At 39.9% G+C, this 18,420-nt stretch overlaps 1 protein-coding gene and 1 pseudogene across 1 annotated transcript in view; one reads left to right on the forward strand and one right to left on the reverse strand.

Moving 5' to 3' along the window:
• Positions 1–18,420, forward strand: part of CTNNA1 (catenin alpha 1) — a 208,072-nt gene that overhangs the window by 34,381 nt on the left and 155,271 nt on the right. Inside the window, exons 2-3 of the mRNA XM_037016061.2 lie at positions 6,744–6,851; positions 8,208–8,403. Coding sequence (XP_036871956.1) covers positions 6,747–6,851; positions 8,208–8,403 — 301 coding nt within the window. The 5' untranslated portion in view covers positions 6,744–6,746. The remainder of the gene's footprint in view (positions 1–6,743; positions 6,852–8,207; positions 8,404–18,420) is intronic.
• Positions 3,717–5,746, reverse strand: LOC108407517 (transmembrane protein 256 pseudogene; annotated as a pseudogene).

The raw sequence follows: 18,420 nt of genomic DNA on the forward strand, positions 1-18,420 counted from the left end.
TACTGTGGCTTTGTAGTAGAGCTTGAAGTTGGGAAGTGAGATCTATTGCTTTATTCTTCCTTCTCAGGATTGCTTTGGCTATTTGGGGTCTTTTGTGGTTTCATATGAATTTTAGATCTGTTTGTTCCAGTTTGTTGAAGAATGCTCTTGGTATTTTGATAGGCACTGCACTGAATCTGTAGTTTGCTTTAGGCAGAATGGCCATTTTGACAATATTAATTCTTCCTAGCCAAGAGCATGGGATTTATTTCCATTTATTAGTGCCCTCTTTAATTTCTCTTAAGAGTGTCTTGTAGTTTTCAGGGTATAGGTCTTTTACTTCCTTGGTTTGGTTTATTCCTAGGTTATTTTATTCTTTTTGATGCAATTGTGAATGGAATTATTTTCCTGACTTCTCTTTCTGCTAGTTCATCGTTAGTATATAAGAAAGCAACCGATTTCTGTATTGATTTTGTATCCTTCAACTGTGCTGAATTCAGATATTAGATCTAGTATTTTGGAGTAGATTCTTTAGGGTTTTTTTTTACGTACAATATCATGTCATCTGCAAACAGGGATAGTTTAACTTTTTCCTTGCCAATCTGGATGTGTTTTATTTCTTTGTGTTGTCTGAATGCCATGGCTAGGACCTCCAGAACTATGTTGAATACAAGTGGGAGAGTGGGCATCCTTGTCTTATTCCTGATCTTAAAGGAAAAGCTTTCAGCTTCTCGCTGTTAAGTACGATGTTGGCTGTGGGTTTGTCATATATAGCCTTTATTATGTTGAGGTACTTGCCCGCTGTACCCATTTTGTTGAGAGTTTTTATCATGAATGGATGTTGAATTTTGTCAAATGCTTTTTCAGCATCTATGGAGGTGATCATGTTTTTATCCTTGTTTTTGTTGATGTGGTGGATGATGTTGATGGATTTTCGAATGTTGTACCATCCTTGCATCCCTTGAATAAATCCTACTTGATCATGATGGATGATCTTTTTTTTAAAATTTGATTTGCTAATATTTTGTTGAGTATTTTTGCATCTATGTTCATCAGGGATATTGGTCTGTAATTTTCTTTTTTTGTGGGGTCTTTGGTTTTGATGTTAGAGTGATGCTCGTCTTCTAGAATGAGTTTGGAACTATTCCCTCCTCTTCTACTTTTTGGAAAACTTTAAGGAGGATTGATATTAGGTCTTCACTAAATGTTTGATGAAATTCAGTGGTGAAACCATCTGGACCAGGGGTTTTGTTCTTAGGTAGTTTTTTGATTACCAATTCAATTTTGTTGCTGGTAATTAGTCTATTCAGATTTTCTGTTTCTTCCTGGGTCAGCCTTGAGAGGTTGTATTTTTCTAGAAAGTTGTCTGTTTCTTCAAGGTCATCCAGTTATTTAGCATATAATTTTTCATAGTATTCTCTAATAATTCTTTGTATTTCTCTGGTGTCCGTAGTGATTTTTCCTTTCTCATTTCTGATTCTGTTTATATATGTAGACCCCCTTTTTTTCTTGATAAGTCTGGCTAGGGGTTTATCCATCTTGTTTATTTTCTTGAAGAACCAGCTCCTGCTTTCATTGATTCTTTCTATTTTATTCTCATCGATTTTATTTATTGCTGCTCTAATCTTTATTATGTCCCTCCTTCTACTGACTTTGTGCCTCATTTGTTCTTTTTTTTCTAGTTTCATTAATTGTGAGTTTAGACTGTTCATATGGGACTGTTCTTCTTTCCTGAGGTAGGCTTGTATTGGGATATACTTCCCTCTTAGCATGGGCTTTGCTGCATCCCATATATTTTGCGGTATTGAGTTATTGTTGTCATTTGTCTCTGTATATTGCTTGATCTCTGTTTTTATTTGGTCATTGATCCATTGATTATTTAGGAGCATGTTGTTAAGACTCCTATGTGTTCATGTGCTTTTTTGTTTTCTTTGTGTAATTTATTTCTAGTTTCATACCTTTGTGGTCTGAGAAGCAGGTTGGTATAATTTCAATCTTTTTGAATTTACTGAGGCTCTTTTTGTGGCCTAGTATATGATCTATTCTTAAAAATATTTCATATGCACTTGAGAAGAATGTGTATCCTGTTGCTTTTGGATGGAGGGTTCTGTACATGTCTATTAGGTCCATCTGTTCTAATACGTTGTTCAGTTCCTGTATCTTCTTACATATTTTCTGGTTGATCTGTCCTTTGGAATGAGTTGTGTAGAAGTCTCCTAAAACGTATGCAGTGCATTCTATTTGCCCCTTTAATTTTGTTAATATTTGTTTCACATATGTAGGTGATCCTGTGTTGGGTGCATAGATATTTGTAATAGTTATATCCTCTTTTTGGACTGACTCCTTTATCATTATGTAATGTCCTTTGTCCCTTGTTACTTTGTTTTGAATCTATTTTGCCTTGATGAAAATACTGCAACTCCTGCTTTTTTCTCCCTGTTAGTTGCATGAAATATGTTTTTCCATCCCTTTACTTTTAGTCTGTGTGTCTCTTTATTGATAGGTATATACTTATGCCATTGCAGGCTTTAGATTTGTGGTTACCAAAGGTTCAAGGGTAATTCCCTTACTATCTAACAGTCTAATTTAACTCATGTAGTATGCCGTTACAAACACAACCTAAGGTTCTTTTTTATTTTCCTCCTTTCTCTTCTACCTCCATTCATTATATATTAGGTACCATATTCTGTACTCTTTGTCTATCCCTTGATTGACTTTGGTGGTAGTTGATTTGATTTTGCATCTGCTTAGTAATTAATTGTTCTACTTTCTTTACTTGGTTTTATTTTTCCTGGTGACAGCTATTTAGCCCTAGGAAGACTTCTATCTATAGCAGTCCCTCCAAAATACACTGTAGAGGTGGTTTGTGGGAGGTATATTCTCTCAGCTTTTCCTTATCTTGAAAGTTGCTTAATCTCTCCAAATTTAAATGATAATTGTGCCTGGTAGAGTATTCTTGGTTCAGGCCCCTTCTGTTTCATTGCATTAAATATGTCATGCCACTCCCTTCTGACCTGTAAGGTTTCTGTTGAGAAATGTGATGATAGCCTCATGGGTTTTCCTTTGTATATTATCTTTTGTCTCTCTCTAGCTGCGTTTAAAAGTCTGTCCTTATCCTTGATATTTGCCATTTTAATTATTATATGTCTTGGTGTTGTCTTTCTTGGGTCCCTTGTGTTGGGAGATCTGTGCACCTCCATGGCTTGAGAGACTGTCTTCTTCCCTGGATTGGGGAAGTTTTCAGCAATTGCCTCCTCAAAGACACTTTATTTCCCTTTTTCTCTCTCTTCTTCTTCTGGTACCCCTATAATGTGAATATTGTTCTGTTTGGATTGGCCACACAGTCCTCTCTATATTCTTTCATTGCTGGAGATCCTTTTTTCTCTCTGTGACTCAGCTTCTTTGTGTTCATCTTATCTAATTTCCATTCCATTTACCATCTCTTCTACTGCATCTTAATTTGCTTTTAAATCCCTCCATTGTATGTTTCATTTCAGAGATGGAATTTCTTAATGATTGAATCTTCATCCTAAATTTGACCCTGAATTCTTGAATGTTTTTTCTGCATCTCCATGAACATGCTTATGATTTTTATTTTGAACTGTCTTTCAGGAAGATTGTTGAGTTCTGTTTCACTTGGGCCTTTTTCTGTTGTTTGTGAGATTTTTGTTTGAACCAGGTTTGTTTGATGTTTCGTATTTGTATGTGGTGCCCTCTTGTGCCCCAAAGTTCTACTCTCTGGAGCTGCTCAGCCCCTGCAGTGATATTGAGGGTTGCAGGGGACCAGCTCTTGGGCCTGGGTGGGGGGAAAAGAGTTGTTTCCTGCTTCCTGGCTGTGGTGCCTGTCTCCACTGTCAGAACTAGTGGGCCTGACACACAGGTGTAAGCCTCTGTGCTTTGTGTTTGTGGCTGCTGTAGGTGGGGCCTCCCTCTGGCTGGCCTGATGCCAGGGCAGGGACTGCGGGTTTGCAAGCCAGTGCCGGCAGGCCAGGAAGAAGGTGCAGCAGGCTGAGTATCACAGTGGGGTGCCTCAGTGCTGAGTAGCCAGCCAGGGGGATGGAGCCCTGAAGCTCCTGAAAGTTCCCAACCTTCTGGGCGGAGCACGCCCAGACAACCTTGTCCACCTGTCCGTTCTCCCAAGCAGCAAGCTCTGTGAAATCCCCGCCCCTTCAGCCGCCTTCTCACTGCTAGGAAACCTCTTAGACCGCCTGCCTTTCCTTTGTCCCAAAGCAGCCGGATGTGGATCCCTGTCTTCCACAAACCACTGGAATGTCAGTCTCTCCCAAGTATTCCACCTGTCTTAGCTTTCCAACTCCACTAATCTTGAGAGCACCATGCAATGTAGGTTTGTGCTCCCAAAGCAGATCTCCAGGGCTGGGTGTTCAGCAGTCCTAGGCTTCCACCCACCTCCCTCTCTGTTTCTCTTCCTCCACTGCTGAGTTGGGGTAGGGGAAGGGCTTGGGTCCCACCGGATCAAGGCTTTGGTATGTTACCATGTTTCATGAGGTCTGCTCTGTTCTCCAGGTGTATGCAGTCTGGCGAGCCTTCTTTCCTGTTGCTCTTTTAGGATTAGTTGTATTAACTATATTTTCGTATTATGTGGTTTTGGGAGGAGTTCTCTGTCTCACCTCTCATGCTGCTGTCTTTGATCGGGGTCTCATTTTCAATTCTTTTCTATATTCATGGTAAAGAAATTCCCTCCCCATTTCCTTCTTTTCTTTTGAGGATCTTTGTGGTCATAGTATATTTGTCTGTCTGTCTGTCTATCATCTTATAGGCCATCATCAGATTTCCTGATACTGGACCTTTTAATTTGGCCAGTGGAGCCATTGTCTTTCTATGTCTTTTTGATATGATCTTAATCTTTGTGCCTTTCCTAGCTTTCTGTACAATAGGTATCTCAGACCTGTAATAAGCCTTTTTTCTCTTCTGTCTTTTCCTCCCTGGCCTCCAGTAATTGGAAATACATTTAATATTAATAAAGACTTGGGCAATGAGAGAACACCGTTTGCCAACCCCTATATTTTGACAACATTGTCTTTTTTGGTTATTGAAGTGTGAATATTATATAATATTATATTAGCTTCCGTTGTGCAACATAGGGATTTGACAATTTGATACAGTATGAAATGCTCACTACAATGAATGTAGTTATCATGTCATGTGTCACCAGAGTTATTACAATATTATTGACTATATTCCCCAGGCTGTATATTTCAACCCTGTGACTTACTTGTTTTATAATTCAAAGTTTGTACCTCTTTATTCCCTTTACTTCACCATTTCCCCACCCCTTATGGAAATCAGCATTCTTTGTTTTTATGAGTCTATTTCTGACAACACTTTTTTTTTTCACCTTTCTCATTTAATCCCCTCTCTGCTCTAACTCTCAAAAAAGTACCCAGAAATCAAACACAAGGAAACTCAAAGAGCCAAGGCAAGCCTGCCCAGGAATAGCAGGCTTCCTCCCACAGGGCCAAAGTCTGTGCGCTGGGGTCTCTTCTACTCAGAGCCTTGTAGTGAAAGTTGGTTCAGAAGAAGATGCTTCTAGAGGTTAGCAGTAACCCAGCCCAGAGGGTCCTTCAGCAGTCGGGCACCCCTAAAAGGGCCAGGTGTGTAAGTGGTGTTTTGTTGGCCTTTTCAAAGAGCTCCTTCCCATAGGCACCTGAGAATTGGGTGCTGTGCACCCTGTAGGAGGCCAAGCCTAAAATGCCCTGGCTCTGAATAAAGCGCCCAAGCAGTGGAAAGCAGCCCCTTATCCAGCCATGGCAGTGGATGGTCCCTGACAACTCTGTTTTTAAGAGCAGCACAATGTCCCATCATGTGGTTGATTGTGTGATTTATTATGTAGTGATCTGTTGTCTGAAATTCAGATCATTTCTAATTTTTAATGATTGTGTACAGTGCTTTGTGAACATCATTGTATCCGAGGTTTTACATGCACCTTAATTTTTCCTTTAGAATAAAATTTTAGAAGTAGAATTTCTAGTCATAAGTATTCACCCTTTTAAGGTTTAAAATTTTTGTCAACAGTTTGTTGTCTGCTAAGTTTATGTTAGTGTTTACCTCAACTGCATACCTTTCTCTCTCTCTCTTTTTTTTTTTTTTTATCTTTAAGACACTACTTTTAGAAGCAAACACTTAACTACTTCATATTTCCAATGAAGTCTTTTCCTCTAGTTTTAAAGCCTCTGTGTAATGGAAGTTTACCTTGACACTGATGTGGTGATATTTGACTAAGTGTGACTTGAAATTTCTTCTGGCTATGTGTGATAATAGCTGTAGGTGCAGAGGGCAGCAGGCTTAATTAAGCTTTATGTTTCAGTAGAGTGAGGCAAGATGTTCTCTATGACTTCATCAAAAAATGAAGTAGATAGTACTGTACTATAAATGTGTAGTAAGAAAAATAAGAATCTTCTGTATTACCCTTCATTTACTTAGGCTTTTCATTCTGTTTCTAAATCAGTATGCAAAAACTGAAATTAGAACTGTCTGGCGTCAGAGAAGCCGAGAGGGAAAAAAGCTCTTTGTGTTTGTGAATGCCCTCTTATAATAGCCCCCATCTTTGTAAGCTTGAAATCTTCAGAGTTTATGGGAGTCACTGGGGCCTCAAATGGAGGCTAGCTAGTAAGAATTTTTTTTTTTTGTCTCATGGTGAATGTAGCTTTCCTGATAAAATTAAGACCTTATGTAGGAGAATTGTTGTACTGTTTCATATTTGTGTTTGGTATTTGCCTGACTTTAGGTTTTTGTTTCTCTTTCAGAAAATGACTGCTGTTCACACAGGCAACATAAACGTCAAATGGGACCCCAAAAGTCTAGAGATCAGGACTCTGGCAGTGGAAAGACTGTTGGAGCCTCTTGTTACACAGGTAAGAATCTGAAAACTAATACATAGTTGTTTTAATGTGGTTCCATAGCAATAGGCCTGGGTCGCAGAGTCAGGTTATTTAGGTCAAAGCCTTAATTTGAGTGGTTACGTTTAGGTTGATAGTACTTAGATAGTTTGGCTCCACTAATTAAATATTGATGCATGATCACTTAACTCTTTAGAAACGTAGTTGCTGCCATTTTTTTCAGTCTTATTGGCAATAATAGGAGCTAGTGGTATGTAGTGAAACTTTCCAAATATTTGTACTTTGCAGACATTGTCTTGGCATCATCACTCTTTTCTTAGAGGGTATATCTGAGACAGATGGGATATGGAGCCTTGACTGATAAGTCTCTTTGCTTAACAAAGCTTTTGTTGTCTAGGATCACTTAGCAGGTCATTTAATTTGAGGGTGTAGGTTTGCTATGTTGTATTACAAATAGAAATATTACAATGTGATATTTCATTAACTGTTAGCACCTAGCTACACTTCATTTCAGTGTTTTGGCACTTTAGTTGTATGTGTACACATGTGCGCCCATAAGTGAGGGAGAGAAAAGGAGATGTGGTGGCATGTACTATCTTTTTAAGGAACTCCATTCCAATTCATATATATAAATTAGTATAACTAGTATTATAAATTTATATGTGTGCATATGTAGGAGTATGTGGTAAGACTTAGGAATATTTGCTTTCTTGAAGCCCATTTACAGCTCTCAGTAGGTCTTTTGTCTGGTAAATTCTGCTAATCTTTAGTAATCTTCAACCTGCAGATCATCTGTATTATCTGAATTAATGATGGTTAGTGTTTGGGGACTTAACACACATCACAACAGGCTACTTTGGGCAGTTATTCCTTTCTTTCTTATGGGCCTTTACTAATTAATTGCTGAAATTTATATGAATAAACTGAAAAGATTTCACAATCAAGTTATTCCAAAACATTATGCACAGATTGGAAACAGTGGAAAAATGTGACCTTCAGGTAAAGCTAAGTTCATTGTTAACTTCTGTCTGGGATCTTGATGACATATAGTATTGATGTCTAACTGGTTTCTAACACAGTTTTTAATATGTAAAATGACTAATTATTTTACAAAAACCTAATTATCATGTTTGAGGAATTAAAATACTCTATTTCTTTTACATTAAGATAGCTAAATTATTTTGAAAACTGTCATTGCTGTATATCTTAAATATGGAGAGAGTTGTATGTTATTTGTTAGTGCTTAGTAGAATCTCATAAATGTGGTCTTTCATTTTTTTATCAATAATATATTCTTGCTGTCTTTAAAGATGTTAGTCTTTCTGTTATTTTAATTGATTGTAGTTTAATTTATAAAAATGAAACTTCTAGGTTACAACTCTGGTAAACACCAATAGTAAGGGGCCTTCTAATAAGAAGAGAGGTCGTTCTAAGAAGGCCCATGTTTTGGCTGCATCTGTTGAACAAGCAACTGAGAATTTCTTGGAGAAGGGGGATAAAATTGCAAAGGAGAGCCAGTTTCTCAAGGAGGAGCTCGTGGCTGCTGTAGAAGATGTTCGAAAACAAGGTAGGTCAATAATGTTTTTTATATACAGAGAGGCAGGTCTTTCTAGAAAAGTAATTCTTGACAGTGACTTTTTGTGGTCAGTGTTTTTATACTTAACTCTTTATAATATTGTTACTGGAAGCGTATTAAGTTGTATTGGCTTAAGTTTTAATGAGGAAAGATGCTAATGAAGGAACATCATTTTGGAGAATCCAAATCCACTTCTCTTGCTCTTGGATGTTCCAAGTAATAGTTGAGTCTTAAAAATGTTGTGACACAATTTAATAGGAAATAAATGGGAGCAGAAGTTTACATTTCATCCTATGTAATACCTTTTTAGTTTGTGCTGGATACATGGTAATACAGTGCAAAAATGTCCAGCCATTCTGAAAAACACCCTAGAAATGGCCTCAGTCTGTCAGACTGGTATGTTAAATCAGCCATGCATATGTGCACTGGGTTTGAGTTTGAAATAAATCAAATCTGGGCTTAAAGGAATCTAATCATGTTTTGAGGAATTCAAAATTAATAAAAAGTGAAATTGTAACCTACAGTTTACCAGAAGTTACTCTTAGAAAAATTATCACCACTGTGATGCTGCAAGGGTAAGGGGACTTTAAATCTGGAATATTAACTTTTTTTTTTTTTTTTTTTTTTTTTTTGAGAGGGCATCTCTCATATTTATTGATCAAATGGTTGTTAACAACAATAAAATTCAGTATAGGGGGGTCAATGCTCAATGTACAATCATTAATCCATCTCAAGCCTAATTCTTGTCAGTCTCCAATCTTCTGAAGCATAACGAACAAGTTCTTACATGGTGAACGAATTCTTACAGAGTGAATAAATTCTTACATGGTGAACAGTACAAGGGCATTCATCACAGAAACTTTCGGTTTTGATCATGCAATATGACCTATAAACCATCAGGTCAAATATGAATATTCATTTGATTTTTGTACTTGATTTATATGTTGATCCCACATTTCTCCTATTATTATTATTATTTTTATTTTTAATAAAATGCTGAAGTGGTAGGTAGATGCAAGATAAAGGTAGAAAACATAGTTTAGTGCTGTAAGAAGGCAAATGTAGATGATCAGATGATCAGGTGTGTGCCTATGGACTAAGTATTAATCCAGGCTAGACAAGGGCAGCAAGACATCCACGGATGCAGAAGATTTCTCAAAGCAGGGGGGGTGAGGTTCTGAGCCTCACCTCTGTTGATCCCCAAATTCTCACCTGATGGCCCCCCTGCGACTGTGCCTGTCTTAGGTTGTTCCTCCCTTGAGGAATCTTACCCGTCTGTGGCTAACCAGTCATCTTCCGGGGCCATACAGGGAAATGTAAAGTTGGTAAGTGAGAGAGAAGCCATATAGTTTGCAAAGGTTAGCTTTTTACTTCTTTGCAGATTTATGCCCTGTGGCTTCTATGCCCAGCACTTGTCTCGAGGTATCTTTACCATCTGGAGGAATTATGATACTCGGTAAATTCGATATGAGGCACGAATTCTATTTAAGGTTTGTACTTAGGAAGGAAGAAGAAAAGCTATAGATGTAGCATATGAAGGAAACTTGGGAGGATTGATTATTTCTTTGACATATCTTCTTGTATAGTACCTTAAGTATGTATAGGTTTTAAACTACTAACTAATTTGCACACACATATTAACATAATAGGAATACGGTGACATAAACAAAGCAAATCTATAATTACCAGCCATCTCCAGTGAAGCCAAGAAAACCATTTAGGCACCCTAGGCATTTGTGAAAATTTATCTATAATATGATGGATATTTTCCAACTGTACTTGAACCATCAGACAAATTAAAGCAGCCCATTTCTGGGATCTGTTCACATCCCATATGTTCTTTTAACCATAGATAGTCTATAGTCATGAGATTTTGGGGTGCTACAACTTGCACCCCTCCCAACTCCTGGTTGAGTTCCAACAGTACAGATCCAGTCAAATTCGTTGTCTCACTGTATGCACATGCCAGCCTAGACATCTCCCTCCTCCTTCCTATGGCAAGTCCAGGAGACGGTGGGCTGGATGCAGCCACAACCGCAGCATCGTCCGGATCCCTGGGGAGGCTTTTTGATGATCATCCCCCGGCACGAGTCCTCCAGAGAGTGCTGATGCCGGAAGCTCCTCCTCATATCGTATCTTAGTTCATTTTCTGGGTATCCAAGCTAGGCCTTGATCTTCTGCGTAGAAACAAACAGACCCTTTGCCCACACTTTGACATGCCCTCTATACCACTGTGCAGAACTCATTGGAGGTCAGCACACAGTAACTGCTTTTTTTTTTTTTTTTTTAATTAAGAGAAAGGAATATTATCAGAAAAGAGTACCTCCATAGCTGATCATCTGACACCCTTTAAGTGATCAACATTAAGGATATTTAAAGCATGCGTTGATCTTTGATTTACCAATAGTTTTATCCTGTTATAGAGTAATCCCCTTTTCTTTCTTTCTTTCTTTCTTTTTTTTTTTTTCTTTTAAATTTTTAATCTACCCTTACATGAAGAATACTATGTTTACTATGCTCTCCCCTATATCAGGTCCCCCCTAACAACCCCATTACGGTTACTGTCCATCAGCTTAACAAAATGTGGTAGAGTCATTACTTGTCCTCTCTGTGTTGTGCAGCGCACCCTCCCCTTTCTCCCTCCACCCCATGCATGCTAATCTTAATACCCCCCTTCTTCTTCCCCCCCCTTATCCCTCCCTGCCCACCCATCCTCCCCAGTTCCTTTCCCTTTGGTTCCTGTTAGTCCATTTTTGGGTTCTGTAATTCTGCTGCTGTTTTGTTCCTTCAGTTTTTCCTTTGTTCCTATACTCCTCAGATGAGTGAAATCATTTGGTATTTCTCTTTCTCCGCTTGGCTTATTTCACTGAGCATAATACTCTCCAGCTCCATCCATGTTGCTGCAAATGGTTGGATTTTTCCACTTCTTATGGCTGAGTAGTATTCCATTGTGTATATGTACCACATCTTCTTTATCCATTCATCTACAGATGGACATTTAGGTTGCTTCCAATTCTTGGCTATTGTAAATAGTGCTGCAATAAACATAGGAGTGCATCTGTCTTTCTCAAACTTGATTGCTGCGTTCTTAGGGTAAATTCCTAGGAGTGGAATTCCTGGGTCAAATGGTAGGTCTGTTTTGAGCATTTTGATGCACCTCCATACTGCTTTCCACAATGGTTGAACTAATTTACATTCCCACCAGCAGTGTAGGAGGGTTCCCCTTTCTCCACAGCCTCGCCAACATTTGTTGTTGTTTGTCTTTTGGATGGCAGCTATCCTTACTGGTGTGAGGTGATACCTCATTGTAGTTTTAATTTGCATTTCTCTGATAATTAGCGATGTGGAGCATCTTTTCATGTGTCTCTTGGCCATCTGTATTTCTTTTTTGGAGAACTGTCTGTTCAGTTCCTCTGCCCATTTTTTAATTGGGTTATTTGTTTTTTGTTTGTTGAGGCGTGTGAGCTCTTTATATATTCTGGACGTCAAGCCTTTATCAGATCTGTCATTTTCAAATATATTCTCCCATACTGTAGGGTTCCTTTTTGTTCTATTGATGGTGTCTTTCGCTGTACAGAAGCTTTTCAGCTTAATGTAGTCCCACTTGCTCATTTTTGCTGTTGTTTTCCTTGCCCGGGGAGATATGTTCAAGAAGAGATCACTCATGTTTATGTCTAAGAGGTTTTTGCCTATGTTTTTTTCCAAGAGTTTAATGGTTTCGTGACTTACATTCAGGTCTTTGATCCATTTTGAGTTTACCTTTGTATATGGGGTTAGACAATGGTCCAGTTTCATTCTCCTACATGTAGCTGTCCAGTTTTGCCAGCACCATCTGTTGAAGAGACTGTCATTTTGCCATTGTATGTCCATGGCTCCTTTATCAAATATTAATTGACCATATATGTTTGGGTTAATTTCTGGGGTCTCTAATCTGTTCCACTGGTCTGTGGCTCTGTTCTTGTGCCAGTACCAAATTGTCTTGATTACTATGGCTTTGTAGTAGAGCTTGAAGTTGGGGAGTGAGATCCCCCCTACTTTATTCTTCTTTTTCAGGATTGCTTTGGCTATTCGGGGTCTTTGGTGTTTCCATATGAATTTTTGAATTATTTGTTCCAATTCATTGAAGAATGTTGCTGGTAATTTGAGAGGGATTGCATCAAATTTGTATATTGCTTTCGGCAGGATGGCCATTTTGACGATATTAATTCTTCCTAGCCATGAGCATGGGATGAGTTTCCATTTATTAGTGTCCCCTTTAATTTCTCTTAAGAGTGACTTGTAGTTTTCAGAGTATAAGTCTTTCACTTCCTTGGTTAGGTTTATTCCTAGGTATTTTATTCTTTTTGATGCAATGGTGAATGGAATTGTTTTCCTGATTTCTCTTTCTATTGATTCGTTGTTAGTGTATAGGAAAGCTACAGATTTCTGTGTGTTGATTTTGTATCCTGCAACTTTGCTGTATTCCGATATCAGTTCTAGTAGTTTTGGAGTGGAGTCTTTAGGGTTTTTTATGTACAGTATCATATCATCTGCAAATAGTGACAGTTTAACTTCTTCTTTACCAATCTGGATTCCTTATATTTCTTTGTTTTGTCTGATTGCCGTGGCTAGGACCTCCAGTACTATGTTGAATAACAGTGGGGAGAGTGGGCATCCCTGTCTGGTTCCCGATCTCAGTGGAAATGCTTTCAGCTTCTCGCTGTTCAGTATAATGCTGGCTGTGGGTTTATCATATATGGCCTTTATTATGTTGAGGTACTTGCCCTCTATTCCCATTTTGCTGAGAGTTTTTATCATGAATGGATGTTGAATTTTGTCAAATGCTTTTTCAGCATCTATGGAGATGATCATGTGGTTTTTGTCTTTCTTTTTGTTGATGTGGTGGATGATGTTGATGGATTTTCGAATGTTGTACCATCCTTGCATCCCTGGGATGAACCCCACTTGGTCATGGTGTATGATCCTTTTGATATACTGTTGAATTCTGTTTGCTAATATTTTATTGAGTATTTTTGCATCTACATTCATCAGGGATATTGGTCTGTAATTTTCTTTTTTGGTGGGGTCTTTTCCTGGTTTTGGTATTAGGGTGATGTTGGCTTCATAGAATGAGTTTGGGAGTATTCCCTCTTCTTCTATTTTGTGGAACACTTTAAGGAGAATGGGTATTATGTCTTCTCTGTGTGTCTGATAAAATTCTGAGGTAAATCCGTCCGGCCCCGGGGTTTTGTTCTTGGGTAGTTTTTTGATTACTGTTTCAATTTCTTTGCTTGTAATTGGTTTGTTTAACTTTTGTGTTTCTTCCTTGGTCAGTCTTGGGAGGTTGTATTTTTCTAGGAAGTTGTCCATTTCTTCTAGGTTTTCCAGCTTGTTGGCATATAGGTTTTCATAGTAGTCTTTAATAATTCTTTGTATTTCTGTGGAGTCTGTCGTGATTTTTCCATTCTCATTTCTGATTATGTTGATTTGTGTTCACTCTCTTTTTCTCTTAATAAGTTGGGCTAGAGGCTTATCTATTTTGTTTATTTTCTCAAAGAACCAGCTCTTGGTTTCGTTGATTTTTGCTATTGTTTTATTCTTCTCAATTTTGTTTATTTCTTCTCTCATCTTTATTATGTCCCTCCTTCTGCTGACTTTAGGCCTCATTTGTTCTTCTTTTTCCAGTTTTAATAATTGTGATGTTAGACTATTCATTTGGGATTGTTCTTCCTTCTTCAAGTGTGCCTGGATTGCTATATACTTTCCTCTTAAGACTGCTTTCGCTGCATCCCACAGAAGTTGGGGCTTAGTGTTGTTGTTGTCATTTGTTTCTATATATTCCTTGATCTCTATTTTGATTTGTTCATTGATCCATTGATTATTTAGTAGCATGTTGTTAAGCCTCCATGTGTTTGTGAGCCTTTTTGTTTTCTTTGTAGAATTTATTTCTACTTTCATACCTTTGTGGTCTGAAAAATTGGTTGGTAGAATTTCAATATTGTGGAATTTACTGAGGCTCTTTTTGTGAGCTAGTATGTGGTCTATTCTGGAGAATGTTCCATGTGCACTTGAGAAGAATGTATATCCTGTTGCTTTTGGATGTAAAGTTCTATAGATGTCTATTAGGTCCATCTGTTCTAGTGTGTTGTTCAGTGCCTGTGTGTCTTTACTTATTTTCTGCCCGGTGGATCTATCCTTTGGGGTGAGTGGTGTGTTGAAGTCTCCTACAATGAATGCATTGCAGTCTATTTCCCTCTTTAGTTCTGTTAGTATTTGCTTCACATATGCTGGTGCTCCTGTATTGGGTGCATATATATTTAGAATGGTTATATCCTCTTGTTGGACTAAGCCCTTTATCATTATGTAGTGGCCTTCTTTATCTCTTGTTACTTTCTTTGTTTTGAAGTCTATTTTGTCTGATATTAGTACTGCAACCCCTGCTTTCTTCTCACTGTTGTTTGCCTGAAATATGTTTTTCCATCCCTTGACTTTTAGTCTATGCTTATCTTTGGGTTTAAGGTGAGTTTCTTGTAAGCAGCATATAGATGGGTCTTGCTTTTTTATCCATTCTATTACTCTATGTCTTTTGATTGGTGCATTAAGTCCATTTACATTTAGGGTGACTATTGAAAGATATGTACTTATTGCCATTGCAGGCTTTAGATTCGTGGTTACCAAAGGTTCAAGGTTAGCTTCTTTAGTATCTTACTGCCTAACTTAGCTCGCTTATTGAGCTGTTATATACACTGTCTGGAGAGTCTTTTCTTCTCTCCCTTCTTATTCCTCCTCCTCCATTCTTCATATGTTGTGTGTTTTGTTCTGTGCTCTTTTTAGGGGTGCTCCCATCTAGAGCAGTCCCTGTAGGATGCCCTGTAGAGGTGGTTTGTGGGAAGCAAATTCCCTCAGCTTTTGCTTGTCTGGGAATTGTTTGATCCCACCATCATATTTAAATGATAGTCGTGCTGGATACAGTATCCTTGGTTCAAGGCCCTTCTGTTTCATTGCATTAAGTATATCATGCCATTCTCTTCTGGCCTGTAGGGTTTCTGTTGAGAAGTCTGATGTTAGCCTGATTGGTTTTCCTTTATAGGTGACCTTTTTCTCTCTAGCTGCCTTTAAAACTCTTTCCTTGTCCTTGATCCTTGCCATTTTAATTATTATGTGTCTTGGTGTTGTCCTTCTTGGATCCTTTCTGTTGGGGGTTCTGTATAATTCCATGGTCTGTTCGATTATTTCCTCCCTCAGTTTGGGGAAGTTTTCAGCAATTATTTCTTCAAAGACACTTTCTATCCCTTTTCCTCTTTCTTCCTCTTCTGGTATCCCTATAATACGAATGTTTTTCCTTTTGTATTGGTCACATATTTCTCTTAGTGTTGTTTCATTCCTGGAGATCCTTTTATCTCTCTCTCTGTCAGCTTCTATACGTTCCTGTTCTCTGGCTTCTATTCCTTCAATGGCCTCTTGCATCTTATCCATTCTGCTTATAAATCCTTCCAGGGATTGTTTCACTTCTGTGATCTCTTTCCTGACATCTGTGATCTCCTTCCGGACTTCATCCCACTGCTCTTGCATTTTTCTCTGCATCTCATCCCACTGCTCTTGCATTTTTCTCTGCATCTCATCCCATTGCTCTTGCATTTTTTTCTGCATCTCTGTCAGCATGTTCATGATTTTTATTTTGAATTCTTTTTCAGGAGGACTAGTTAGGTCTGTCTCCTTCTCAGGTGTTGTCTCTGTGATCTTTGTCTGCCTGTAGTTTTGCCTTTTCATGGTGATAGAGATAGTTTGCAGAGCTGGTACAAGTGACCGCTGGAAGAGCTTCCCTTCTTGTTGGTTTGTAGCCTTTTCCTGGGAGAATAGCGACCTCTAGTGGCTTGTGCTGGGCAGCTGTGCGCAGACAGGGCTTCTGCTTCCTGCCCAGTTGCTTTGGGGTTTATCTCCGCTGTTGCTGTGGGCTTGGCCTGGCTGGGGCTGTTCCTCCAAAATGGTGGAGCCCCGTTGGAAGGGGAGCAGCCAGGAGACTATTTATCTCCCTAAGGGGCCTCTGTGCTCCCTGCTGCCCAGGGGGTTAGAGTGCCCAGAGATCCCCAGATTCCCTGCTTCTGGTCTAAGTGACCTGTCCTGCCCCTTTAAGATTTCCAAAAAGCACTCTCCAAACCAAAACAACAACAGCAACAATGAGAGAGGGAACAGAAAGAAAGAGAAAAAAAAAAAAGGAAAAAACAAGCGATTTTTTTTTTTTTTTTTTTTGTCATCAGGTGCCGGTCCCAGGCACCCGCTCACTGGTCCTGCTGCCCTGTCTCCCTAGCACCAGGGTCCCTGTCCTTTCAAGGCTTCCAAAAAGCACCCACCCACCGGTCCCGCAGGGAAGGAACGCTCAATATTCTTTGTCCTCAGGCACTGGTCCCACGCACCCGCTCACCAGTCCCGCCGCCCTGCCTCCCTAGCACCGGGGTCCCTGTCCCTTCAAGGCTTCCAAAAAGCACTCGGCAAAAAGAGAGAAAAAAAAGGGGAAAAACGCGCGATTTCTTCCGTCCTCAGGTGCTGGTCTCAGGCACCCACCCACCGGTCCCACAGGGAAAAATGCGGGATATTCTTTGTCCTCAGGTGCCGGTCCCAGGCACCCGCTCACCAGTCCCTCCGCCCTGCCTCCCTAGCACCGGGGTCCCTGTCCCTTTTAGGCTTCCAAAAAGCACTCGCAGAAAAGAGAAAAAAAAAAGGGGAAAAACGCGCGATTTCCTCTGTCCTCAAGTGCCGGTCTCAGGCACCCGCCCACCGGTCCCGCAGGGAAAAACGGGGGATATTCTTTGTCCTCAGGCGCCGGTCCCAGCCACCCGCTCACCAGTCCCGCCACCGTGCCTCCCTAGCACTGGGGTCCCCGTCCCTTCAAGGCTTCCAAAAAGCGCTCGCCCAAAAGAGAAAAAAAAAAAAAGGGGAAAAACGCGCGACCTCCTCCGTCCTCAGGCACCGGTCTCAGGCACCCGCCCCCAGGTCTCGCAGGGAGAAACGCGGGATATTCTTTGTCCTCCGGCGCCGTTCCCAGGCACCTCCTCACCGGTCCCGCCACCCTGCCTCCCCAGCAACGGGGGCCCGTCCCTCTAAGGCTTCCAAAAAGCGCTCGCCAAAAAAAAAACCGCTCCGGTTTCTCTCCACCCGCCTGGAGCCGGGGGGAGGGGCGCTCGGGTCCCGCCGGGCTGGGGCTTGTATCTTACCCCCTTCACAAGGCGCTGGGTTCTTGCAGGTGTGGATGTGGTCTGGATGTTGTCCTGTGTCCTGTGGTCTCTATTTTAGGAAGATTTTTCTTTATTATATTTTCATAGCTCTATGTGTTTTTGGGAGGAGATTTCCACTGCTCTACTCACGCCGCCATCTTGGCTCCGCCCCCTTAACTTCTTTAAACATGTGGTTTGTGTTAAATTTCTGGTCCCAAAGGAGGACTTCAACAAAGACACAGGTTTTTGTAGAGTATCAGCTAAGGTGAACTGAGTCCCTACTCTGTGCAAGAGCTTTCCTGGCCTTTGGCCACCTCAGTGGATCTCTCATGGTTGGTAGCAGTGTGCATAGTGTGTTGGAGTCTTAGTCAGGTTCATCCTTGTGATAGTATCCAAAAAGGGACAGTGCATTAAATGGAGGTGCTGTCTCCAATTCTGAATTTGTGAACTGAAAACCTTGAATGGTAAATATTTTTCTCTGTTTTCAGGTTGAAAGTAAATATTTCTAATACTATAAATGATGAGATTATTTAAATTCTGTAATTCTAGCTGGGTGGATGTATTTGTTTCCTAGGGGTGTCATAGCTTAAATTACTCTTAAGCTTGCTAGTTTAGAACAGAAATTTGTTCTCTCAGTTCTGGAGGCCAGGTATCTGAAATCTAGGTGTCAGCAGGGTTGATTGATTCTTGGGGGCTCAGGAAAAATCTGTTTCATGTTCTCTCCTAGCATTTGGTGGTCGCTGGCAATCCTTGGTGTTCCTTGACTTGTTCCTCGTTCCAGCTTCTGCCTTACTTGTCATTTGGCATTCTCCCTGTG

This window comes from Manis javanica, chromosome 14 (assembly GCF_040802235.1).
Source record: "Manis javanica isolate MJ-LG chromosome 14, MJ_LKY, whole genome shotgun sequence".
Taxonomy (NCBI): domain Eukaryota; kingdom Metazoa; phylum Chordata; class Mammalia; order Pholidota; family Manidae; genus Manis; species Manis javanica.